The sequence below is a fragment of the Apostichopus japonicus genome, chromosome 21 (assembly GCF_037975245.1).
Source record: "Apostichopus japonicus isolate 1M-3 chromosome 21, ASM3797524v1, whole genome shotgun sequence".
Lineage (NCBI taxonomy): Eukaryota > Metazoa > Echinodermata > Holothuroidea > Aspidochirotida > Stichopodidae > Apostichopus > Apostichopus japonicus.
In genome coordinates this window covers 18,633,769-18,660,806 of record NC_092581.1, presented here as the reverse complement: position 1 = coordinate 18,660,806, position 27,038 = coordinate 18,633,769, and the positions used below count along the sequence as shown (strand labels likewise).

Genomic DNA, 27,038 nt, shown 5'->3' with positions numbered 1-27,038 from the left:
TTAATTACCATAACAATAGAACTTTGTCAACGTACATCCCATTTCTCTGACCTTCTTGAGTGCAATGCACGGCCGTCTGGTACATGTAATCTAATTTCCAAATACGACTACGAGCCGGTATTTATACTAAGCTTCACGGATCTTTGGTTTTCATTGTGAGTACTTGTTTGGATTCGTGAATATTTAAATCGGAGAGGTTTGGTTGAGGCTTTCGCTTGTGTGCCAAAAGTGTAAGAGAATCTTGCAAAAATATGTTGTACCTGTAAACAAAAACTGATTTTGGGATACGTTTTGGGTTATTTGCTTGCAAAACACCACTTCAAGGTAGGCCCATCTTCATATACTTAGTAGCTTAAGCTAAGATAAGGGAAAACCTGGTTAATAAGAATTTTGAGATATTTATGTTAACTTTCGCAATCGAATAAACGACTGTTTGGAGATAGGTTCGTGCTTCTTTGAACCAGTTCAGGTGACCATGGTACACTCAATTAATAACGTACGTAGGATAGATGCATGGTTACAGCTTCAATGTATAGGCCCTAAAGGAGTGACGGGCCGGGTTTGGTGACTTATAAAAATTATTTGAGTTTGTGTGTTGAAGCTCTCAGTAAGGTGAAATTTCTTTAGAAGTATCAAGATAACCTTAAATTCTTAATCATTAGGCCTTCAAAACTTCAAATTCCCTAGGCTACACTCAGTCTTTACTTAGTCTAGCCTAGGCCTAAGATAGATTAAGAAGCAGAAGGCCTCACGCCTTGGCCATCAGGGCAAGGCCTAGGTTAAAGCCTCGTAATGCATTTACATACATAGTCTAGGCCTATACTTACATACGTCCTCTTTGGTATTGATACGGAGATCCTGTTGACCAATCAAATAAAGACTCATCTCTAACCTCAGTCTAGGCTATCTAACTCAATACAAACTAATCCTTTGGGAATGGATTGATGGAGAATCTGTAAACTTTCCAGTGATCATCAATGATCAAGTCTGTTTTTGTGTTTAGATAATAAGAGTCGGTGCAGAGACTACTATCTCAGGGAGATAATTCCACACATTAACCACCCTAGAAGAGAAGAACTTAAGACTAAGTTTGGTATTAACTACTAGTTGAAAGCAGTGGCCACGAGTTACAGATATATCCAACAGAAAAGGGAGGTCAGCAATGGCATAAATCTCACAAGTATACTTATAGGTTTCAATCATATCTCCCCTGCTTCACCTATAAACAAAATATGGTAAGCTAACAATTAATTCTCAGTCTCTCATCATAGTCTAGGCCTTTAATGCATGGTACAGGTATGTTGGCCCTCCTTTGAACAGCTTCAAGCGTATTCATCTGCTTCGCGAATTGTGAGTCGACGACAGCATTGCAGTAATCAAGATGAGTTCTCACAAGTCACTTGTACAGTTTAATTAGTGACTCTTGCAAAATCGTAACAATTAAAGGACCTATGGATAAGGCCAAGGGTCTTGTTTGCTTTATTGACTTGCTTCTCAGCATGAATAACAAACTTTTAAGTTATCATCAACCACGACTCCCAGATCCTTTTCCTCAGAAACTGCCTCAAGAATGGTATTATCCATATGGTAATCCAGGGCTGCAGGTTATTTCTCCCTAGATGCATAACTTTGTATTTATATGCATTGAAAAACATTTGCCAAAACTTTTGTCCACTCGTGGAGACTTTGTAGGTCATTTCTAAGGCTATTTGTGATATCCACCACATATAATTATTATACCATATATGCATGTCACTACACTGCTTTAATGTATGACTGTCTAAGCCAGGGTTGTCCAACCTTTTGCCGAGGAGGGCCACATGGAATGATTATGATGAAGGAGGGGCCGCATGAACCCTACGCTCGATTTTTCGATTTTTTTGCCCGAAGCCCAAGGCAACAAAATGTGAGCACTGCGCGCGGAGCGCACTGATTTATTTTCCTTCCTGATAAAACAGATGAATAAAGTTCAGCCGCCCCCCCCCTCCGCTAAGATAGTGTCACACAAACTGACCTGTATGCAGTTTTTTGGACCCAGAAGGTGCGAATGATTGATTATATAGCTTCAAATTGTTATCAATAAATCTGCTCACTAAAATTTCGCACCGTAGAGCATCTCTGGCGGGCTGGACGCAACCCTGCGGCGGGCCAGACTGTGGCCCGCGGGCCGTAGGTTGGACAACCCTGGTCTAAGCGAACACGACAACTTGGCAATGAGGAATAACGTTTACTTTACTACTGTTACTTTACATGTTTGTGTGCTGTGTTTCCGTTGACTTCTATTACATTACAATTATATTATGTCGGAATTACAAGCTTCTACTTATACTCTTCTTACTATGGGAAATCCGACTATACAATGGTCTCCATAGAGGAGGGAGTTTGAAAACTGTCTCCTAGCTTCAAACTTTGCTGTGATACACTCAAGGAAAGCTTAAGTACTGCACTGCCTGGGAAGTGATGGGCAAAGAATTTTTCATAATTTGCATCCACTGTTCCCACAAGGGGAAGGATAACACCAATGACTATATGAACATGACACTATTGTAGTCATTCTGGTTAGTAATTGCAGAAGGAATCTTGGCATCATCAGACAGTTAAATGTTACAATGAACAGTTTCAGGCATGTGATTAATTAACAGGATGTAGAGTAGTGGCCCAATTACACTTCCCTGAGGAACTCCAGACTATACACCTTTAATATATGTAGACAATTTCCCCAATTTTTATAACCACTCTTTGTCATCTACCAATCAGGAAATCAAGTCTCGATGGTCTAAATAATCTCTTATTGACATTGTGTAGTAAATAATTACACATTTGCAACCAAGGTTGCAATCATGGTAATCATGAACTAATTAGCCAGAATGCTAGTCTGAACATTGTCAGAATTTGGAGGAAAGGGGGAGGAGACATCGCCCCTTTTTGTGCATTCCACTTTGAATTTATAATTCACATCAGGTGGCTAATCCAATCTATAGAGCCTTATTTTGGAATTTAACCATTTGGCAAAACCATTTTAAATGGCAAAACCATGAATTTCTCGAATCCTGAGGGAAAGATCTCTTACTTTTAGCTGGCTAGGACTAATAATAACTGCAACCTCTGATATGTTTCATCGCTTGTGATGCCACAGAGGCCTTTATCCCTCTCTATCACAGGCGCGTAGCCAAGGGGGGGGGGGGGCAAAGGGGGCAGTCGCCCCCCATTGAGCATAATTTAAAAAAATCTTTTTTTAATGTTTTTATGATATCGCTAGTATTTTCATAAGAGATAATGCTAAGATGCAACTTACAAGGCCTGGAAAGTGCCATTTCCAGTGATCTGGAAGGCATTTTCAGCCAAAATTTTCTTGTCTGCTTCGCGCCACCATGGTGGCACTACGCTTAGATAGTTTGCAATGCCGAATCTACAGTTTTGCCCCTCCCTTGGCAAATTCCTGGCTATGCGCCTGCTCATATAGCACAATACAGTTCTTAATATTTCCAATATTTCCTCCATGTTTCGTTCTCCCCGCCTCTACAGAGCCAAGAGCAAGAGGACATTATTAACATAACAGAAAAGGCAATGGGAAATTCACCTTCCTCTTCCTATAATTCATCCACTTTGTCAAAAAGTGGGGTTAGAAGACCGAAGTCAGTAAACCATTATTTACAGGTAAGCTTATTCCTGAAGGTGCAATAAGACTTGTTTAAAGGCAGTGAAGACTCGCCCCAAACTGCGAGCAGACATCTGAAAAAGTTAACTTTCTGTTGTTAGCAAGTGACGTTTTGTTTGTGTCGTTACAAAATGCAGACAGTAATGAATATGGGATGTCCATGGCTGTATCGTTTATACACTGTGCTGTGGTAATATTGACCGCAGCTGTATGTACTGACTGTACACTAGTGTCTAATTACCGATGGTAGCAAGCTGTGTGTGTATTTTCTGGGATCGATGGTGGTATCTAAAACTTCGAAACTATGTCAGGTTACCGGCATTGGACGTTCCTTTTTGCGGGAGTCTTCACACCCTTTAACCATCTGATTAACTTGTTCGATGACGTTTCCCCTTTTAGCTGCGAGGTGGTTAATTCTTGCATCAACTAATAAATGCAGAATTTTTAAAATTTCCTATACTGTACTTGATATTATACATATATTTCTATTTCACTCTATATATATAATATATCTCTTTTCTGTGCCTTCTTTTTTCCCCCGCTTCTGCTACTCACGCTCCTAGGATCATGTTTACTCCATGCTGCGTCAATGCATGTATCAGCTGCCGTTTCCACCGAATGCTGTCACAGAAAATGCAGTTCAAAAGATGGCTATGGCAGTAGAAAGAGTGGAAGTCATTGAAAGCCAGTTTGTATTGCTTAAAGGTAAATTAAATCTGTGCCTATGATTCATGTCATCGAAATTTGACACACCGTCCCCACAAACTGCTGTTCTATGAAACCCTTTTTTATTTGACAATATCAAATTCAAAAGTTTGTAAAGCAACAGATTTCTTTGCATTATGTAGGATGTTTTTTTCCTTTGTTGTTTTTGTTGATTAAATGTACTCAACTGTGACCTGCATTCAGTTTGGTGGTTTCCGGAGTTTCTTTTCATTTCCTTGTGATTCCCAAATTTCCTTGTTTATCTCAGGTCAAAGGGACAAGAAAACCTTTCTTTTGTTGACTGGTTGCCTATGGATCCCATTTACATTGTGGGACACTATGACACAATATTCTGTGGTTTAGTGACCTCATTTTGGCACCAAGTTGCTTTGCAAATGTGCAAAACCACTATTGTTACACTGTGCTTGGGTTGAGGATGAAAATACACTATAAATTCAAAGAATGGTTACTAGTGGCCAAACTTCAACAATTATTTTACTGCTATCCTTTGGAGTATTCTCCTCTGTGAATAAGTTGAAAACCCTGAAAACAGCCAGGAGAGTGCTTCTTGTACGTAATCCTTGAAACTGTTTTTGGCCTTGTGAAATGTTTGGGCCAACTACAATGAACTTTATAGCTTTAAGAGGAATATTTTTTCTTGAGAACCATTTTTTTTTTTTGTCCTCGTCTTGCAGGTGCAAGGTCTAAAGGCATCTATATCATCATCGAAGGAGAAGCACAGGTCTTATCTTCACACGGTGACATCATCGCTAATTTACTTCCCGGAGATTTCTTTGGGGAACTCTCCACACTCTTTTTCATCCCATGCACAGCTTCAGTTCAGGCCCTCGAGGGGTACGTTTTGATTTTCTTCCATAATGCAATAAATAAGCAGTTACATTGGACAAAAAATAACAAACTTTAACTAACTTTCTTAATCTGACATAAAAAAATTTATGATCAAATATTTGTTTTTGTTTGTAGGACCCGCTTATTACTCGTGAAAAATGACAAGCTCAGGCAGGCCATGGGTGAGGAGAGGGTCGTTTCCGTCGGGTTAGAAGATTATTTTGTGAGACGCAAATACTTTGACACCAATGGATCTGTACATCAAGCAACAAATTTAGCAAAAATTGCAAAAATAGATCTGAGAAAGGTAAAGCATGTTACATTTTGAGTTTTATGTTGATATTTATTTCTCCCAGTAATGACTTTATATAACTACCAACAGTTATCTTTGCCTCAGACCTCCCCCCACCCCCCCTCCCCACCGGCCACCCTTCCTCCCCTAACATTTGTTGGCCACCAAATTAGTTAGCAAGCTTTTCAGGAAACATCAATGATTCTTCGCTTTGCTTTCAAGGCAATGGCCCTACATGCCCATGGCGCACCATACACTTGGAAGTGATAACATCATATATATGTTATGATTGATCATTGCAGGAATTATCATAATAATTCTCACAACTAATGGACTACAATATTCTTTGTTGACTCCTGTCATGCTGGCACTAGAAAAACTGGAATAGGCTTGTACAAAGAGATCTTATTCAGCTTTAACCCTTATGATAGGGCCTCTACAGGGTGAAGGGGGGGGGGCAGGGAGTTCATTCCTGCAATTCTTTTTGCAACATTGACTTTCACATGGGTGTTGTCCGCCACAGGAGGAAACTATTAAAACTGATTGAGGTCTGGGTTCCATAACCACAAGAAGGTAGATGCATTTTATTTTATTTTATTTCTTTTGTTTTCTTAGATACCAATGTTTACAAAGTGGCATGAGGGTGCTATGAAGTATTTGTTAGATGCAGTCTCCCCTGACAGTGAAGTAGGACCAGTAACGCTGGTTCCACCAAAGACTTTCTTGTGTCACGAGACGGAAGGTCTCGACGAGATTACTGTCATAACCAAAGGAATGTAAGTGAACTCACACACGGTCATGCATTTCATTTGTTGCGATTCAGATTAAACTCAAACATCTCTGGAGGTTTAATTCTTTGGTGAGAAAGAACGATGATTTTACAAGGCTATGAAGACACTGCCATTTAGTTGAAAATTGAACTTTTAAAGAAGAGGTATCGTTTATTGCTCATTAATATGGGTCATTAGTGTTAAAGTTAAGGTGACATCACTTAAGGTGGCATCGCTGTTTGTCATGCACCATCTGTCATAGTCACTGAACTTCTGCCATTAATTAGGGGTTACTCAAAGGTCCACTGTGCATTGATCACAGGATAATGTGCAAACAGGGGTATAATTCAGCGATGCATAAAGACGTAGGCCCAGTGCATCCAGCCATAGGGTTATACCCATGTGACTGCAACATGCCAAGGAAATTCGGGAAATATTTACGAAAAATGACTGAACTTACAGTAAGATTGATAGGTCATCACTCTTGCTTCCAAAATTATGTTAGTGTGCTCAAAACTGACCCTTAAAATTATTATTCCTCAACATCAAGAAGTTTTAAGGAAGAGAATGAAATACTGGGCCTCGCCACAGAGACCACCATGGGGAGGGGAGAGGGCCCCACAGACCCTACCAGGGAGAGGGCATTCACCCCCAAGCTCAAGTCTGTCAGGATTCTGGGAAAAATCTTTAGGGAAACGTTTCTCAGAGTGGCTGTAAGTAATATGCTCGTTGGAAATAGAGTATCAGGAATAAGTTAGCTACTACAGATATCACACACGTAAGGTGCACATTGTACTCGAGAGAGCTTGATTCAGAATACACTTTTATAATCACTGCATTAATTTTACAGAGTTTCTGTGATTCATGAGAAGAAGGTGGTAACAGAACTGGATGCAAATTACTGGCCGATATGGTTTGGAGAACAAGGTAACCTCTCAATGAATTCTACCATTTGGTATAAACAATACATACAATCATTCATTGTTCTGTTATATATTGGTCTGCGGCATTGTACCTTTTTCCCATCAATATTACCAGACGTAACACAAAGACGATATTATCATAATAGACATTCTTTTCCGTTTTGACAGAGTTTTTCACAGGCAGGAGAGCTACAGTATCTATACAAACGATCACAGCTTGTCAAGCGGTTGTTATAAAGTTCGCTGATATTGAAGCAGATAAAAGCAAGGCAAGTTTATTTCATTTTAATTTGTGTTTGCTTGTGGCATGTGCACTCACTTTAAATGGATATTGGCCCCACAAAGTTGGTAACCAGTCCACTTTTGCCTTTCCCAAGGCAAAGACGGAATTAACCTGAGATGGAAAATAAAACTAAATCAATAACTGGTGTCAGATTCAGGCCATTTGCTTTCAGATTTGTGAAGACACTTTATTGCATGTTATTATCTGGGGGCATGAGTGGGATCAAGGGGATGAAGGTAGGGGGATGTGGGCGCTGTGCTAGAATTGATGTAAAAAGCAGAAATTTATCCGTGCAATTGGTATTCATTTCAACCACAACTTTTTCTAAGGTACTTTCTATGTATATATATATATAAATATATTTATTATATATATTTCTTTATATTTTCTTGGTGGCATACTTAATTTCTATCATGGCAAATCCCATGAAACACTTCTGTTCATTTAGAGACAAAGATCTCTGCACTTTGGCAGTTGACATGACACATTTACAAAATAATTACGAAATTGCCCACTTTCATTATTATTTAGTACAAAGATGATGTGAGCATGTCGTTGAGATACTGGAATGAAAAATGGAGAAAAAAGATGTCGCAACTCGAGAAGGTCACATTGACAGACAAGAGCAACAGCAGAGTTCAAATACAGGTACAGTATTGGTCGGGTCTCCTTAAAGGTGTGACCAGTGGTATCGAGAGGTAGGTCAGTCCCCCTTCCCCCTCCCCCTCCCCAACCATGTGAAGGTTTCAATTTGCTTTATGTTTGTTATGAAAATGAGAATACATTATTCTTTATCCCATACTTCCCCAGGCTGAGCCTACAACAACTTTTCCCTACTTTTTTTTTGATAAAAGAAGCACTTCTATTTTCTTTGCTGTACTGAAATCCGTCGGTCAACGATATTAATGACAACTTTAAATTAGGCAAATAATGTAAAATGGAGAGGGTAGGAGAGGGCAAGAGTAGGGGAGATGGGAGGGCAAGGGGAGGGGAGAGGGATGAAGGATAGTGCCACTATTTTCTTTTTCATTCACTGGCAATATGAAGGTATTACATCCAGTTTAAAGTGTATAGACAGTGCTCTAGCAGTGGGAGAGTTTGCAATAGTTTATTCAAGATTATGATATTGTCACTTTGTATCATTGTAAAATATGTCAACAATATTTATTTATATTGATCACACGACTATCAGGTTCTCATCAAGAAAATCCATGAAAGTGGTATTGCCTCCAATGCACCTGTAGCAATGTATCATCAATTAGCCCTGGCAGCCCTCCCGAAGCAATGCCCAGATGGGATGATAGTCTACCGTAAGTTTGTAAGAGTTTTGGTCATACATTATCTTATACAACCAGACAGGGATCCGAGAGAGGGGGGGGGGTCGGGGATGTTCACTCCCTTTGTTGAATACCAAGCTAGTCTTTTAATGTACACAGTCATATATGACCTTGTTAGTTTTATTGAAGTTGATTGTTTGGTTAATTTGTACAATCTAAGTTTGATGTATGTTCTTGACTAAGAGTTAAATCTCTTTAAGACAATTCATAGGTGTCAGGTGGGGAGGGTAGGTGCTGGAATTTTGGGTTTAGGTGGGGAGGGGGAGGGAGGGTGTTTGAATAATCCTATAGTTTCTATGCTTAAAAGATGACTATCAAGTTATTTGGAGTTCTATATTGATTTCTACATTCCTGTTGCAGAACCTAAACCTATCGGAGGAACCACTGGTAGACCAAAGGATAAAAGGAGAGGAAAATCCAGATTAAATGATTCAGTTTGGAGTATGACCCTGGAAGATGCTGAACAACTCATTGAAGGTCAGTTAATATTTCTCTGTTGTCCTTAAAAGTTATTTAGCTTAAAGTCACATTTCTAATTTTCAATTCTTATCATGACATAGCTTTAATCAGATTTCAAGTATTGTGAAGGAAAAATGAAATAATTTAATGTTTTCAGCTTATATCAAATGGATGTTTGTAAAGTTTCATATATATTTTAATATGAACAATTTCCGCCAAAATTTGCAAATTTATGACTTGAGGGATGTTTAAGGAATAACTCACCCCAAACAGCGTGCCGCTCTCTGAAAAAAGTTAACTTTCCGTTGCTTGCAAGTGAAGTTTTTTTCTTGTCGCTACAAAATGCAGACAGTAATGAAACATGATACCTTGTTATCTTTTATCTGGACCTGAGATGTCCATCGCTGCCATGTACACTGTGTTGTGGGTATTGACCGTAGCTGCATGTATTGACTGTACACTAGTGTCTAATTACCGACGGTAGCAAGCTTTGTTTGTATTTTCTGGGATCGATGGTGGTGTCTAACACTTCTGTTACATCTCGTTCAAAACTAGGTTAGATTACCGGCATGAGACGTTTCATTGTGCGCGAGTCTCCACACCCTTTAATTGCATGATTGCATTCATGTAATTGTTTCTCCTCTCTAGATGATGATAAACTGTTCTTGGTATTAAAAGGCTCCATTGGTGTCATAGGAAAGAATACCATCACTTTCAGAGCTGGTCTCCCTGTGTGTAAGTATGCTTACAAATATATTGACCAAATATGAAATACAAATAACAAGTGCTGATATCCAAGGTTTAAGTAGGGGGTTGGGGAGGAGGGGGGGGGGGAAGGGAGGTAAAATACTTAGTGAAGTACTAATGGTCATGGTTGTGAAGGGGATATCCACTCACCCAATGGTTGGTGGGAATGGCCAGAGAGCCAGTGCTAATATTATGGGTGGGTACATATTTTTCTCCATGTTTGATGACATCACAATATATCTGTTTTTCTCCTTGTGTTATTTAGTAGTATTTGCAACCATAACAACCTTTCCCCACCATTTGTAACCCCACCCCCACCTGCCAACCATTTCAAAATCCAAATTCAGGTGCAGTGGTGAATGGCATTTGTAGATTATTGCTATCAAAGAGAAAGATATGCTATCAAAGAGAAAAAAAAACACGTCTCCTTTATCATTGCATAGAAGTAACATTTGAGTTCTTCATACTGTCTGAGATTATTAAAGAAACCAGCATAAGATCTTTTTGTTTTTCTTACATGAAAACAGGGGTAACTGTTTCCAGACCAGTGATTCTGGAAGCCAAAGAAAATACACTCATGATTCAAATCAGTGGTTCAACCCTGCTTCAGGCAACTCAGATGTACCCAACAGTGCGGCTTAACCTCCCTCCAACAGTAGCTTGAAACGGTGAATGCGAGAAGTATCAGAACCAGGAAAGATCTTTCTAACGTCAGCTATTTGAGAGGTTCAACATTAACAGACTTGTAGTTTGAGAAGATCCGATAAGGAACTTGAATATGGTAGTAATGTCTGATGCATTCAGGTTAATAGAGAGTGGTTTTTGAAATGAGACTGAACTTCCTCAACAATTTTTGTTTGAGGCTTAGTGAGCCTCAGTCTCAACCAAATTGTAGTTTGAGAAGATCGAAGAAGGAACTTGACTACAGCAGTCATTTCTGAAGCATCATGAGAATTAAAGTCATTGAAGTAAAATTGAACTCTCCAGCAATATTGCTTGATGCTCTGAATTCTAGTAGTAGGATTTCTAGTAGAATTCTAGAAGTAGAACTGAATTCTAGTAGCTATTTCTGATGCATTCGGTAAATGGAGAAGTCATAGAAACTAGACTGAATTTCTCCATCAATGTTGCTTGAGGAAACAGTGTTCAAATCAGTGTTGTAAATTAAGGCTGACTTGTTATTTTATTTTTTTGTGGCAATTTTTTTTCACTTTTGAGGCAATAAAAGAGGTGGTATATAACACAGATTAGTGATACTGATACTGTCAAATATGTAGAGAAGTCTACATGTTGAGATGCCTGTAAGATGCAGCATGACGGGAGTAACAACACAGTGCTTAACTCTAATAAATGTATCTCTACATTAAACCTCCTGTTAACTGAAGCTTAAGGTCTTACAAGGAGATACTTTACAGCTGGTAAATGTTTAAGAAGTTGACAGAATAAGGCTCAACCTGGAAGTACTTCTGGCTTGATTTTATGTGCAATGTTCACAGTGAGGTTCTACCTACCTAATGTACAAAGCAATTTTAGGAGGAATCAATGTAAGTGCAGTCTCTAGAGTGAGGTTCAACCCCGTTAATTACGGATCAATTAATGAGATCCAATGAATCTTTTCATCAAGATGTGGTAGGTAACTAGGACAAACGTTGACATCTCTGAAGACAAACACACTATACAGTAACTTGTGTGTTTCTTCTATGGTAAATAGCTTATGCAATGTGTGTACATGTACATATGCATGTTATATGTAAATTTAATGTAATACTAGTTTCATTACTTTTGAGGCCCGGCAGCTATTGCTAATATGGACACATTCATAGATCCAAGTATAGATGCTTTCTTTAAATATATATTTATATCCCTATGAAACTTTAATTATACCAGTTTTTTTAGAATTATTAGAACTAGTGGTGCTACATGTGCTAACTCAAATATTATTGAATCTCTATAAAAAACTCTATATTAACTGTTAACCAAGTTGTTTGTACTAATGGCAAACCCATTAGTTTGCTTGGAGTACTTCCTTATCGTATTCTGCTTTCTCGTTTCTGACAAGACTCTTCATGAAATTATATATGTGATGGTTTGATGTCCTAGATTAAGGAGATCTTATATTTTGGCAGTAAATCCAGGGACATGATTACTGATGTTGACTCCCTCATTTTGACATCAACGGTTAGTTACTACACTGTACGTTTGATGGGACGGGTGGAAGTTTGAGGGTGTTTCAAGGATGATGGTCAAATACCCAAGATCAGAGCACCTCATCCAGAAATGACTATTTTGTCCAAGATAAAAATCCAATACAAGAAACTTGACAGTAAATAAAAGTCTCATTATCTCTCACTAAGTGTAATCAGATGTTTCCATGTTAATTACAGGCTTTGAAATTATTGAATGATCTGGTTTGCCCATATCAATGAGTCATGAATGGACATGTAATTGTGAAAAATCACAGCTTTTGTTCCAACAGATGGTCAAACAGCTTAACATGAAAATTATTCAGAGCAATTATTTACAAATTGGGGAACATTCCTGGGACGGTACATGAAATATCGGGACTGTCCGGAAATATGAGGCATCTGGTCACATCTTCCTTGATAGAAAACGAGCTTCTTTCTAATTAGGAACAAGAAACCAGATACAGAAACTGAAAAACCTGCAACTTGACTGATATTTGGTATTGTTACTAGATCAAATTTTATTTATGCAATATTAAATAAGAAAAGAAAACATGTGAGTCTTTCATTTCATTAATTATTAATTACATTAAATTAAACCAGTCTTTCATACATACAGTCATAAGTCTTTTGTACTTTTATGAGAAATAAATGTTTTGTAAGAAAATGTGTACTGTCTATCTTTAACTTCTGTTTTCTTTGAACATAATTGGATCTTTTACACTGTTCAAGAAGTTAAATAATACTATACCTGTGGCATGCATGTTTAACAAGATGATGCTGGATTACTTAGAGCATGATATTAAGAAATGGGTGAGAAATGTTTCACCTCAGCTATAACCCTTCCCTAGCTTAATACCTGTGCTATCATCCACCATCCTTTGCTGATTAAAGTCCCTCTAAAAACCTTGTAGTTCTAACATGAACAAATTATTCCTGACATGTTTGTCTTGAACATTGCTCACATGTAACTCCAGCCTGCTATCCAAAACAAGGTGATCTGATGTTAAGGTGACAACTTTCAATCCTCTGATATAAGCAAACACTTTTGGACATCCCTGTGCTATCTTAACATTACAGACCTCGTTCATGTCATAGATCTGTAGTGGCGAAATGTAATTTAGAAGAGCGCCACCATTTGTATGTTCAGATAAAGGTACGCTGCCAATGGGTGGAATGCGATTTGCTCCATTACTATTTGATGACTATAGAGTATACTGTAAAAGAAGAATTCAGATAATATTCCTTAGCAAGAGAGGTAGATTGCTGTTTTGCAAGTCAGGAGTAGCTACAATCGGTAATGATAATATCTAGCCTTCGTTGTTTACTGATATGTCTGACTTAGTACAGATTTTTATGTAGGAATTTACTTTCTTTGTTCATTGTAGTGAACCGTCCCGAGTACGTCTAAAGGAGTATGTGTGTAGTCCATACGAAGTCCATATAGTTGGATACAGAAGAGTAAATAAACAAGATTCACTTACAATTCATGTTGGTGTAATGATTGCAGTGGACGCGTTTACGAGCACTTCAACAAAATTACCTTATGTAGTGTTGCGTCTACAGATCATTTAACCGGGTAATTGGAACAAAAATGCACTGAAAAACAGATGAACAGCTTTGTTAACTTGCATCTATGTGACTCTCCCACCAATCTGGAAAAAGAAAAGGTCACCTGAGATAAAAACTAATAATAAAATTGACAGCTGCCAAGGTAACATCTTTGGAGGTCATATTTTTGTCATTGTAAACCTGATTTTCCAACTTGTTCAGTCGTATTTTCTCTTCCATCCGATAAATATACCTCTCATCTGACCTCTCCACCCTTCAAACATCTTCCTTGACTTCAAGATCTGTTGGTACTATTTTCTCTTCATCAATGCCCTTACGTTAAAGTGTAGGGTCCTCTGCTAATCTTCACCTAAAGCTGTCAAAACGTCACATCTTTCTTCTTTTCCTTTGGTGGAGTATTCTCATTGGTGCTGTCTGATGACTGTGAGGCTGCATCAAGCTGAAACAGCAATAATAACCACAACAATCATAATCTTCTCTCTGCCATATCCAACTTATCTACCATCTTATATATTCAAAATAAAACAAAACTGTTAGCAAACTGCTTATCCACTACAGAGCCTGTGAAAGAGAATGTGTAAAAGTAAGTTGACCTGATGTTATATATTCAACTGATATGTGCTTCCCCATTAACCACTCATTCCCCACACCACACCACCCTCTCCTCCCCTGCCCCCCACCCCCCAAAAAACAGAATAGAATGCAGATTCAAATTAATTGCTGTATAAGTGTTTGCCCTTTGTATTTAATATATTCATCCTTGAATGATTGCCATAATATGTCAAAATTTGACTAATGCAAAAATGTTTATGTTTAATTTTGAAATTCCTACATTTCCTATTTTCTATAAATATTCATGACTTACCAGTCTCCTACTTTTGTTTGATTTCCCAATAGCCAATCTGAACAAAAAAAATGCAAATATTGATGATAGATATTCAATATACAAAATATTATCAAATCTTTTGTATGTATCAGAGCAATATATGAAGTTATCAATGAAAACATCACCCTGAAACAATATTCAAACAGTTTTATGACAATTGACACCCCTCGCACTTTCCTGCTTTATCCCTTCCTTCTCTCACTCTCCTCTTTCCCCTTCTAATTCCCTTTAAACGTACCCTAAACCCCTGACCTCAACCCTTAACTTCAATCCCTACCTTCACCCTAATAATCTACCCCCAAACTCTACCCTCAAGTCCCACCTTCAAGCCCTACCCTAAAGCCTACCGTTAACACCCTACCTTCAATCCTTACCTCAAGTACCTACCCTCCACCCGATGCCCTACCCTAACACTAAGCCCTCCCCTAACCCTAAGCCCTATCCTAACCCCAAGCCCTACCCTATGCCAAAGCCCTACACTAACTCCTAAGCCCTACCCTAACCCCCAAGCTCTACCATAACCTCCAAGCCTTACCCTAACCCCCAAGCCCTACCCTAACCACCATGCGCTACCCTAACCCCAAGCCCTTCCCTAACCACCAAGCCCTACCTTAACCCAACCCTGTCTTCTATGACCATGAGTACTCACTTTGGCAGTCCTTTGTTTAATCCCTCTAGTAGAGTACAGGCCTTGCAGATTGCATTGCTTGAGATGTAACCACAGCGAGTGCAGGTACCTTGGACAGGCATCTTGACATCTTTCTTGATTGATAGGCTTTCTCCAGAATGAATTAAATCTTCAGATAGAGTGAACCAAGAAAGTCACAGTAAAAATACCAGTAATGAAATAAAAATGGCTATTGATTACTTTAGATTATATTTTCAAAACCCTGACAGCTCACAGATATTTGACAAAGCCTCCCAATAAACTGGTTGGGCTTTTCCTTTAATAAAGTTACACACTTTACAGGATGCAGGATGGAAACGTATATACCGAAGACGGTTACCGGGCAGTTCAGGATTATAATGGATGATGTGATAAGTCTTTAACAGACGCTAACTACAAAATGCTAACAACAACATTTTAGGCTTTGAATAATGTTGACCTGCATCATGACTCATGATATAAATAAACTTCCAAAATAAAATCACTCAAGCAATTGGCAATATTTCCTCAAAGCGTTGATACAGTGAATCGAGTCGGTGACTCAAGTCATGAAAATTACTGGTCATGACTCAACATCAAAGGCAGTGACTTGTTACAACTGTGACATTTGAAGTCATGGGCGGGATTACGGGGGGGCAAGAGGGGGCATTTGCCCCCCCACTTTTCCCCAAATCTTAGTTCACTTTTTTGTCGTTTTTGCAGACAAATGTGCACAACCCTAATCGAAATTATTCCCCCACAACAGCCCTATTAAATAGGCCTATTTGTTTCGAATCTAAGTCGAATTTGTATTTAAGATCGTAACATGTAGCATGCAGAATAACTGGAGCTGGAGCTAGCACATGGTTCGCAGCACAGGTTACGAATCCTGGAGCTAACACACTAGCGATTCAATTCTGCATGTGATGAATCCGCGGCATGTGCTACAGTGCTAGCTTCAGGAATTGATTTTCAACGTTGCTGCTCTACTGAATGCGTTGAATAACTAAATCCAGAGAAACGATTTACGAAGGCCAGATTTGCATATTGGGTATATCAATAATTAAATTCAATATACTGACACATGACACACCCCCCCCCCCTACACGGCGTGTCATTCAACAATATGCAATGGCAATGCCGATGTAATTTCTTTACTGCTCGAAATCACCCCTCCTCGACTTCGGTGGCGACGGAACCGGTTGACTTGAGGGGCTTATCCCCCATGAAAAAAGTGGGGGGGGGTAAGGTATGTTCAGCCCCAATATTTGCCAAGTGCTCCAAGAAGTGGGGAGAATTTCGAAGTGGGTGCTGAATATATTCTTGATCGGTCCAAATGCACAATATACTAATAATTTTAGGGGGAAAGAACTGTCTAGATGCGATTTATTGTTACCAGAGGTGTCATTTTTGCTGATCTAGGATTTCCTTTTTGCTTAAATTTCGACGTGCCGCGCCAACTGATGGTGGTGCACCGCCTAAATAGTGACGTATAAGCTTCAGTTGTACATCACCATATAAGTTCTTCTATCCGTCCTCCCTAAATTTCAACACGTTCATTAATTGTTTAGATGCAATTTAAAGCCTACATGGGTGTTAATTTAACCGATCTAAGGGTACCTTTCATCGAAAATTTCGACGCTCCTTGCCAACCGATGATGGCGCTCCGCTTAGATAGTGACGTATAACAAAAGTTGTACATCACCATCTGACCATATGTTCTACTAAAACAATAATTAACTATCTAGATACAAATTGTAGACATGAGATCCATATTTCAAGGACGGGTACATGCAGCTTAGAGCACTCGGGAAGTGCCGTTTCCGGCCATCTGGAGGGTTTGTAAAGCCAAAAAATTTCTTGTACGCTCCGCGCCAACCGATGGTGGCGCTCCGCTTAGATAGTCTTGCTGGCAGGTTTGCCCCCCCACTTTTACAACTCAAATCCCGCCCCTGTTTGAAGTAATTCATAGAAGGAAGTTAAATTGTCTCCAAATATGTCAGAAATATAAAATATGGTCAAATTTCTTTTACTTCTACCTTCAGGATTGTTCTTTCTTATTGAGAAGCTTTATTTTTTACTTAAATTTATTTGCCCCAACTTCAGTGTAAGAGCTCCATGTAACACCATGTAAGAAAGCTTTCAGAAACTTTTGTAATTTTAGCATTCTATAATTAAGATGTCACAGTTGACCTTATATTTATATCACTATTAAATTTGACCTTAATTTTGTAGTTTCAGAAGCATAAACACAAGAATCTTGTGCTGATATGTGATTAGGTTTTATTTTTTTTACTTTCCTTACCTATGATTGAACTTGGCCTGATCCTCTCTAAATCCTTCAGGTATGTCCTGGCATGACCTCTGTAGGCATTTGGTGAATAGATACACTCCGTGGAAAAATAATCCAGCTTCTTAAAGTATGCATACCTGCAAACAAAGCAAAGAAAGGCATATTTTTGTGGTGTTTCATGAAGTCAGAACCTAATCAACTCTTCTGACTTGTACTTGCTGTGAATATTAAATGACTTCAAACACAGAAGTACAGGCAACATTCAAAAATTTGGTAATAACTTGCAGGGGTTAGAACCTCCAAGGTGAGTTCTTTTGTTAAAAATTTTCTAATGGTTAGCACGTACAAATTTTGGAGGCAAAAATATCAATGAATAATTGTAAAGTAAAATTGTAACTTACATGACAATCTCCTTCTCGTAAGTATATTTAAGAGGTTTGCAGCGTGGCAGTCCTCCTTCAGCACCCTGTAAACAAAGGTAAAATATAATTTTTATCATCATAATATTTTGCTGTTGAAGAGCCATGGTTGGCAAGGTTACCATGCGGGTGGATTTCACGGACATGACATCCTTGTTTTTATCTTACATGAGCGTCCGTTTGGATTTAATAAAAAATATCAAGCAATGTCCATCAAAAGGTTGTAATAAAAGCAAAGTAAAATATGTTCTAGAAGGGGGATTGGCCATCTAGTTATTCCAATTCAAAATGTAAAATTGTCAATACTAACACTGTAACAATCTCACAAGATATATTGCAGTTTTATTCAGTTGAATATTGGCCACCCCCCCCCCTTCAAAGGAATTTGTTTCCTACAAAGGAAAAGGAGGACTCCTAAACTAAGACCTCTCCCAACAGGGCGGGACAACTTGTTCTCTTTTCTTCAGATACAATATGGTAACCTTGCATGAAAGTACTTTCAAATTTAGATTGTTAGCAAAACATGAAATGGTTGTAGCAAGGAAGATAAAACTTGAAAATAAATGATGGAATGAGGTAACAAATGTGGAAAGGAATCTGGGAAACTAAAAACATATAATTTCAAGTACATGAGGAAAAGACACAAAATTTTCACTCACTGTTGTTATAGCGGTACACCTTCTTAACCTAGCAATATCTCCTCTAAGAACTATGAAAATAAGAGAAAAATAACTGAAACAAGTTACAATCAATTTGGAAGAGAAAAGTAATAACAAAATGAAAACAAATTTAATGTAACAATTATCATAATAAAATCCCATGTGGCTGTGGTTACACAGTTTTGCCAAATTATGCTAGCATTTACACCACACTGTCATCTCTGATCAAATTTTGACAACCATACCTATTTACTGTCCAATTCTGAGAATTCCTCCTTCTGAGTGAAATCAACATGCCAATTTATGCTCCTAATTGTCTTGGAATAATTTAGAAGAATACAGACTGCACTTTCAAAAATATTTATAATTCTTAAGAAACTTCACCTAAATAGAGTCCCGGCAAAAAAACCCCAAATGCCTCAATAATACATTAATAACCATGTGGATTGTATTCCATCTGATCGTGATGATGTTATGTCAAGTAAAGCATCACGATTCCTTAAAAAGGGAAGAGACTGCCTTGAAGAATTGGCTTGATGTGCACATTCATATGGTACTGGAAGGTGGGGGGGGGGGAGGAGGAAGGAATGGGGAATACAGGTGACTTTTAAAGAAAAAACAATGGCAATTTAACAATTATTAACATAGCTGTCGGTCCGTAAGGTCACGTTATCTCAACAGCTTGTGGAAAAAGAAATTAACACTTACCGTTCATTAAAACAGTCTCAGCTATGTCATCAGCATTGTGACCTGAAAACAGCAGGTCAAAAGATATTATGTAATGAATATGCATAAGGGAGGAAATTAATCAGTTATATGTATGTACAGGAATGTGGTTTTGCATCAATATATATCTCACACGATATAATATTGAAACTATTGCTCCTGTTAAAGGGTGTGAAGACTCGCGCACAAAGAAACGTCTCATGCCGGTAATCTGACCTAGTTTCGAATGAGGTGTAACAGAAGTGTTAGACACCACCATCGATCCCAGAAAATACACATACAGCTTACTACCGTCGGTAATTAGACACTAGTGTACAGTCAATACATACAGCTACGGTCAATACCCACAGCACAGTGTACATAGCAGCGATGGACATCTCAGGTCCAGATAAAAGATAACAAGGTATCACGTTTCATTACTGTCTGCATTTTGTAGCGACAAGAAGAAAATGCCATTTGCAAGCAACGGAAAGTTAAGTTTTTCAGAGCGTGGCACGCGGTTTGGGGCGAGTCTTTAATGTACAAACATGGAACGTTTCAATTAGTAATTCTGGAATACCACCCTCTACTTACCCACAAATGTTTTTGTACTGGAACTGAAGTTTGTAAAAATATAATCTCTCACAAAGTAATGTGTTTGGCGACTGTACACTATAACATCAGTCCATATTAAATCAGAGAAACTTAGATGCTATTTACTGATATAACCTCTTCTCATTACCAAAACCATTTGATTACAAATTTGTCTGTTGCTTATAACTAGATTAAATAATTATATATATTAAATCATGGATGTCTACAAGTCTCTTTGACACAAACGAAATGGCTGAAAACATGTTATAAAGCAAAATGCAGGGTTTTAATACCAATAACGATCAAAAGCTCACCTGTGGCTATTTTATTTGCTTTGAGAAGCATGGCTCCCCTGTCCAGTGCCTGTCTACGAAACACTCCACAAAATGTACCTGAAAGTAACAACAAAGAATCAGCTGATTCTCATGTAATGTAAATGTAACATACCAAAACTTACCTTTCTCATTAAAACAAAGCAAAAGTTTCTTACTTTTACTGTATATCCATCTACCATGTTTATTCCTTTTCTATTTTCTCCTCAGTTGATCTGAGATCCTGCAAGGATCAAACTTCTCGATTCTAAAATTTTCATGTGATTTTTAAGCTAGTACGACTTGATAGAAGCTCTGCATCACACAGAAGGCTTAAAATACTCAAAGCTGGGGATAGCACCATTCCTTCCCAGCATTCTTTGCTGTCATAATGGTAAAAGGTGTCACAGAACATTATTACATTTCCTGACCTCTCCTGGATACAGATAATCTACCTATTTAATTTCAGCTACTATGTTTCCTGAAGCATGTTTTCTGTAACCTAATTAATGTTAATTTCCTTGTTTTAAGTTTCCCTCTTCAGTCAAGTGCCCTGGTCATTAGTCTCTTTCCTACAATTAATTGCATATTCAAAGCAGAGAACTGGAACATAGACTGTTCAAGAATGGACCAAGACTGGCAGAGTAATATATTTGATACACATGATGTATTCAACACTGCAACCCATATAGTACAGAACATTGCCTCTTGTGGGCAAAAAAGTGGAATCATAAAGAGTGAAAGCAACAAGAGGAAGAAGGGTAAAAGAAGTTAGGTATTAGAAATGCAATAGAAAGAATTGATGGTTTAAATTAATTATTCGGTAAAGACTGAGATACGAAAAAAGGAATGAAAAAACAATGCCACTATTGCACATACCTGACAAACGACAGATTTATTAAGAGAAACAGAATAACCAGGATATCCAGTATACTTATTTTCAAATATCATTTTATTTCATATATTCATTATTTATTTTTATTTTCACATATTCATTTCATTTTCATATTATTTTCAATTTATTTTCATATTATTTTCATATTCACATTCATATTATTTCATATTATTTTCAAATGTACTTACAGTTATTTTTCAGACCTATTTGTTTGACAATTGCATCCATAGTCCAGCCATAGAGATCCTATAAATTACAGAGGAGTGATTTAAAGAAAGATTTATAGAAGAAAATCAACATATGCTGTTATTTGGTGACATACAGTACATTATGGTGAGACAGGAATTGATATTCTAAGGTTATTAAATGTTTTACAGCTCTACATGAGTTGAAGCCTGTACTGTCCTCAGAAAATAAAGATGGTGGCATTTGAAGCAATGATTTGAAAGGAACTTGAGGGTTCCAGGCCTGACCCATCAAAGTAAGGTACAATTTTAATCCAGGAGAAATCCACCCTGTTCCCACTTTTGTAATTGCAACAATAAATCCCAATCATGCTGCAACCTCAATAGTGGCAGAGGGTTGTCGTCTGACATGAACTGAAAGCTACTAGCCATTTCAGCTTTACCAAGAGGCCAAATAATAATAGTGTTTTAATATATAATGCATGCATCTCATATCTCTTGGCCATCATTCTGAAGACTGCATTACACCTGTATCATCTCAGTGGCAGGAAAATGAAAAACATGGTACTGTGAAGATGGGTTGATCTATTTGATTATCGAACAAGCCAGATTTTGAATGAACAGTACTTTCGTAATTTGAATACAGTTTTCAACTGCAGTTTCTCCTTACCTCATAAGAAACAATCTTCAATGGGAGATCATACTGATGTTGGTTTCTCTTCACGGTCTTTGAAAAGGAAAAGAGCAAAAATAAATACTACCCATAGTAACAACCACTAAAACATTTTCAAAAGAACAAGCCTGCTGACTTTGAGGCAAAATGCTGACAGTTCACCTTTATGTAAATTGGAGACTAGGACTAAAACGAGTGAGTGAGTGGCTAAAATGGTATGGCCTAGTTCCACAGTACTTGTCTTGCTAATTGGCCCAGTATAGTACCAGTAGCAAATTACAATATGCTGATGGGAGGGATAATAGATGTGCACACTCTTCTTAAATAGTAGATGTCGTCAATGTCAGTAAGATAGCCACACTTTACCCAGGATTAAAGTTGTACACAACCCCCCCTCCCCTCCCTCCCCTTCTCCCAATTCATCTTTCTCATTGAATATGCTCCTGATTGAACTTAACTCAATTCATTGATCACAAATATCATTCATGCAATAAGATAAATAACTAACAGCCAATATCCCTTTCTAATACTCTGGCATTATATTATATTCTTTCCTTTTCATATCACTTTTTGGTGTTTGGCTAGTGGGCTACTATTTCTACTGTAAGAGAAAAATTTTCACTTTCACAAACCATTCTGAATCTTCAAATCTGGAGTGTGGTTTGTCACTGTTGTTTAAGACGTTTCTAGAATCTCACTATCTGATAACAAAAGGGACAAACTTACCTCAAGAGAATCATCTCGGTATCCAGTGATTCCTTCATCAACTGAGAGGAGGATGAGCTCTATGCCATAATCGTGACGTTCGTTAAGCAATTTCAGTATGTAAGCTAGGACTGTTGAATCTGTGGAAGTAAAAATCAAGTACTAGCAACATAATCCTCTGTCACACTTGTTAAACATGACAGCTTTACTTGTAATGTAATTTAAGGCCAAATTACATTATGTGCTCTCAGATGTAATGAACACTTCCTCTTGAGGTAACTTTTCTTCATTCTTTGGTAATTAATATTTCATTCTAAATTAACCACTTCTCTCTTAGGTAACGACTGTTTTAATCATATTTCATTCTGTGGTAATTATGAGTTCAAGGAGCGTTAGCTCAGTGGTTAAAGCCGGTGCCTTTCAATCATAAGGTCCCGAGTTCAAATCACTCCAAGATTAATGTATGTCGTCCAGTTACAGAGTTGTTGACAATTGACAATTCATAATCATGGACATTAAATATGAAACTAAGAGACTGACTTCAGTCAGCTTGCGGCTTTGATAAGCCAATGATGGCTTCTCTCTGAGTTCCTGCTTGCAGGAGGATCTAAAATACATACATACATACATAGATACATAATCATCATTTCAGTTTTAAGCTAGCCACTATTCTGCTATGAGTTGTTCACTATTTCACTCTGAGACAATCACAAGACGTTAACTCTGAGATATCACCTTTTCCACCAGAGGCTCCTACTGCCACCCTGTCTCCTCGTTTGAATAGATTTCCATTGGTTATTGTGTAGTTGACTTCATTCTCAAAGGCATAAAAGAAACAGTCCTTGCAGACTGCATCACCCTAAAATAAGAATAAACACAAAAAAAAGATAAAAAATGCCAGGCGAATGTAGGGTCTCTATTTAGTTACATTACAGTTAAAATTAATTAATTAATTTGTATTGAAAGGAAAGACACTGGATGGGCTTTACATTGTCCTTCAACTTGCCCTAGTCAATGGAAATCATAGCCATATACTTCCTAATACTAGGCTAACCTGTATTCTTGAGCTATACTAATCGTCTTGGCTATACTAATCATAAAAAAAATCTTTGTGGCTGTTCTATTGTTGGTCTTGGTCTTGGTGAAATACTGCACAAATCGCCCCTGATGTGGCTGTTGACGTGCAGTCCTCCAAGCTGGCTAATGGTGCTGCTGACTTCCCAGCATTAACTTGAAGGAGGCGGTGTTTGGTGCTGATTTTAGATCAGGTGGGAGTGCGTTCCACTGAGGAATGGTGCGAGGATAAAGTGAATATTTATAACAGTTCTTTTGAGCTTGAGGAATTTTATAATTCAGACTGTGAGATTGACGTGTAGTTGGTTTTTCTTTGTCTTCAAGAAGGTTATTTATGTTGCTTGGGATCAGGCCATGAGTCTCTTTATATATGGTAACAAGTCGTGCTTTGAATCTTCTGTTTTCAAGAGTATCCCAGTTGAGATCTTTTAACATGTCTGAGACACTACTAAAGCGACTATACTCATTTTTGACGAACCTGGCAGCTCGCCGTTGAACTTTTTCCAAGGATTCTGTGTGGATTTTCTGATGAGGGTCCCAGATTACACTGGCATATTCCAGTTTGGGTCTAACAAGAGCTTTATAAGCTGTTTCTCTTGCCGATGATGCACAATTCCAAAAATTACGTTTGATAAGACCAAGGATTTTATTGGCACTGTTTACCGACTGGTTGATGTGTTTTGACCAGGTAAGATCATTTGAAAGTTCGACTCCAAGGTAGGGATGGTGTTTAACCTCTTGGAGGATGGAGTCGCCCATTGAGTACGCATGATTTGGGATATTCTTCTTGTGAGTCATCCGCATAATGAAGCATTTTGATTTGTTGAATCTCATCTGCCATGCTGTCTCCCAGTTACAGAGTGAATTTATGTCTTTTTGAAGATTGACACAATCATTATGGGAATTTATTTGCCGGTACAGAATTAAGTCATCTGCAAACATTCTTACATCAGAAGCGACACAGTCGGGCAGGTTGTTTATGTAGACTAGGAACAGCAGGGGACCCAAAACTGTTCCCTGTGGGACTCCGGAAAATACAGGGGAACTTGTTGATGACTCCCCGTCAATAATAACATTTTGAGTTCTGTTGGATAGAAAATCCTCAATCCACCTGTTGATATTGTGTCTGATGCCAAGATGTTCAAGTTTCATCAGGAGGCGTCTGTGAGGAACTACATCAAATGCTTTGCTAAAATCCATAATACAGAGATCTACATGACCCCGATTTTCCAGTATTTGAGTTAAGTCATCAACAAGTCCAGCTAACTGCGTTTCACATGATCTCCCGCGACGAAACCCATGTTGTTTATCACTAAGTATGGAGTATTTATCAAAATGAGTCATCATATTACTAACAATGATATGTTCAAGCTGTTTACAGATAATACTTGTAAGGGAGACCGGGCGGTAGTTTGATGGAGCAGATCTGTCACCTTTTTTAAATACAGGAGAGACATTGGCCTTCCGCCAGTCACATGGAATTGTACCAGTGGACAGAGATTTCTGGAAGAGCTTTTGAAGTATCGGAGCAATAGCAGTAGAACATTCCTTCAAAATCCTTGCTGGAATATTGTCAGGGCCTGTAGCTTTGTGGACTTCCAGATTTTTTAGAAGTCTCTCAATCCCAGAGGTGGTAACTATAATGTCGGGCATGTCTGGTGTGGTACTCTCTTCAAGATAAGGAAGGTTTTGTGTCTCTTCTTTTGTGAACACTGAGCAAAATTGAGTGTTCAGAGCTTCAGCTTTTTCTCTAGCATTAGAGACCAATCGACCCATGGATTGCAGTGGGCTGACACCGAATACTTCTCGACGGATGGATTTTACGTAGCGCCAGAAGGGTTTGGTATTATTTGTCTTTAGAGTACTACAAATGTCGTTAATATACGTTCTGCGGAGTTTCCGGAGGTCCTGGTCAATTTTTCGTCTAGTTTCTTTGAATTTGTCCCATTGTTCAAAATCTCCTGATCTACGGGCTTTGTCGTACTGCTTACGTTTTTACAAGTTTGGTCCAAAGAACTAAATAGGGTGGTTTGGTCTGCCAATATAAATGCTAGCCTACAGTAGATAGACATTTACTTCTTTTCTAAGCTATAAACTAACCTAGTCTAGGCCAATATCTATAGGTCGTGTCTATTGGCACGTGCACGTGCCAATAACAACCGTTATTGTTACGTTGACGTACCAATAAACATCGATATTCGCACGAACATGCTCGTGCTTATAGACAGTGACTTTACACACGAAAGCGTGCCAATAAGGATTGCTATTCGCACGAACGTGTATGTGGGTATAAGTAGGCATGTTAGAATGTAGTGATTAGAAAAGCACTTAGTAGGCGGGGAAGGTAAACCATGGCCCCAACCACAGTGTTGGGTGTGCACGGTCGATTTGCCCCCCCCCCCACTTGCCCCCCCTGAAGATTTTGGTCGATGAAAATTTGCTGATTCTCAAAAAAAAGGTTATCTTTTTCAAAATCAATAGCCAAATCTGTAAAATATGAGAGAAATCAAAGATGTGATCAATTCTGGGAAAATTCAGAGAAATAATTAAAGATTTTGTTGGAATATTTCAGAAAAGATTTGTTGCAAAACTTTCTTAAAATGCATAAGGAATATGATGAACTTAATTCATCTAGTAGCTTGTTTGCTGCTTCGACGGTTTTGGAATCCTTTATTACAAAAATAGAAAAAGTATCCATATCCTTTGAACATAACCCTGAAAATCCCCATAGTTATCAAATTCCTGTTCCATTGTCATGCACTGCTGTGTTATTGTCCATCGATGTCCTGTTCATCCCTCCCGGCCAGCACATATCAGGACAGTTCATTGGTTACATCAACCACGAGCGCCCATTGGTCAAGTTACATGCGTGCTAATAGTCAATGTTATTCGCACGATTACGTTCGTGCGAATAGCCACAACGATATCTATATGTCCACTGTAACTTGTGTAACCTTAGGACTGGTTTCGCGATTGCGATCGTACAAACTGTAGGCTAGTAAAACTTTTAAGGATTTCACATAAAAACGCAGATAAGGTTTACCGTCTTTGGTCTCTTTAAAACGGCAGGACCGCCGCACATTCTACAAGCAACCGGCATACTGAGTATTTGTCGAGGGAGATGAATTTCATAAAATTGGTTGCGTTTCGACCACTAACATTAGCTTCCCCCAAATTATTCTAAATAATGCCGATATGTTGCGCAATACTAATGG

General features: G+C 38.3%; 3 protein-coding genes across 6 annotated transcripts; 2 read left to right on the top strand and 1 right to left on the bottom strand.

Moving 5' to 3' along the window:
* On the top strand, positions 1 to 7,610 carry LOC139962529 (uncharacterized). 4 transcript variants are annotated; one of them, XM_071962574.1, is made up of 8 exons: positions 1 to 155; positions 3,526 to 3,657; positions 4,222 to 4,363; positions 5,059 to 5,218; positions 5,348 to 5,519; positions 6,120 to 6,280; positions 7,125 to 7,201; positions 7,366 to 7,610. In XM_071962574.1, exons 2-8 carry the CDS (start codon positions 3,568 to 3,570, stop codon positions 7,593 to 7,595), a joined length of 1,032 nt encoding a protein of 343 aa, XP_071818675.1. In that variant the 5' UTR covers positions 1 to 155; positions 3,526 to 3,567; the 3' UTR covers positions 7,596 to 7,610. The 4 variants fall into 4 exon arrangements, with proteins under 4 accessions (XP_071818675.1, XP_071818676.1, XP_071818674.1 ...); XM_071962575.1 differs by having other exon boundaries at positions 85 to 230; XM_071962573.1 differs by lacking the exon at positions 1 to 155 and adding an exon at positions 162 to 324.
* A 361-nt stretch (positions 7,611 to 7,971) lies between these two features.
* On the top strand, positions 7,972 to 12,877 carry LOC139962528 (uncharacterized). The gene is made up of 5 exons (XM_071962572.1): positions 7,972 to 8,128; positions 8,673 to 8,790; positions 9,178 to 9,294; positions 9,925 to 10,011; positions 10,551 to 12,877. Exons 1-5 carry the CDS (start codon positions 8,030 to 8,032, stop codon positions 10,685 to 10,687), a joined length of 558 nt encoding a protein of 185 aa, XP_071818673.1. The 5' UTR covers positions 7,972 to 8,029; the 3' UTR covers positions 10,688 to 12,877.
* A 136-nt stretch (positions 12,878 to 13,013) lies between these two features.
* Positions 13,014 to 27,023, bottom strand: LOC139962527 (cytoplasmic tRNA 2-thiolation protein 1-like). The gene is made up of 13 exons (XM_071962571.1): positions 26,867 to 27,023; positions 23,485 to 23,608; positions 22,771 to 22,889; positions 22,042 to 22,098; positions 21,375 to 21,432; positions 20,295 to 20,372; positions 19,390 to 19,431; positions 18,682 to 18,731; positions 18,005 to 18,069; positions 17,616 to 17,740; positions 15,314 to 15,461; positions 14,644 to 14,680; positions 13,014 to 14,217 (listed from the first exon to the last, which is right to left on the bottom strand). The coding sequence occupies exons 1-13, from the start codon at positions 26,921 to 26,923 to the stop codon at positions 14,137 to 14,139; spliced, it is 1,041 nt and encodes a 346-aa protein (XP_071818672.1). The 5' UTR covers positions 26,924 to 27,023; the 3' UTR covers positions 13,014 to 14,136.
* Positions 27,024 to 27,038: the final 15 nt, after the last annotated feature.

Excerpts from the sequence above, each read along its gene's own strand:
- LOC139962527 (XM_071962571.1), bottom strand. The coding sequence starts at position 26,923 with ATGCCGGTTGCTTGTAGAATGTGCGGCGGTCCTGCCGTTTTAAAGAGA. Across the intron at positions 22,890-23,484 it reads AGGAGCCTCTGGTGGAAAAG|ATTCAACAGTCCTAGCTTAC; the intron begins GTGATATCTCAG and ends TTACTTCCACAG. Across the intron at positions 14,218-14,643 it reads CAAACAAAAGTAGGAGACTG|CTTGATGCAGCCTCACAGTC; the intron begins GTAAGTCATGAA and ends TTGCTGTTTCAG.
- LOC139962529 (XM_071962574.1), top strand. The coding sequence starts at position 3,568 with ATGGGAAATTCACCTTCCTCTTCCTATAATTCATCCACTTTGTCAAAA. Across the intron at positions 6,281-7,124 it reads ACTGTCATAACCAAAGGAAT|AGTTTCTGTGATTCATGAGA; the intron begins GTAAGTGAACTC and ends TTAATTTTACAG. Across the intron at positions 7,202-7,365 it reads GATATGGTTTGGAGAACAAG|AGTTTTTCACAGGCAGGAGA; the intron begins GTAACCTCTCAA and ends CCGTTTTGACAG.
- LOC139962528 (XM_071962572.1), top strand. The coding sequence starts at position 8,030 with ATGTCGTTGAGATACTGGAATGAAAAATGGAGAAAAAAGATGTCGCAA. Across the intron at positions 9,295-9,924 it reads TGCTGAACAACTCATTGAAG|ATGATGATAAACTGTTCTTG; the intron begins GTCAGTTAATAT and ends TCTCCTCTCTAG. Across the intron at positions 10,012-10,550 it reads CAGAGCTGGTCTCCCTGTGT|GGGTAACTGTTTCCAGACCA; the intron begins GTAAGTATGCTT and ends ACATGAAAACAG.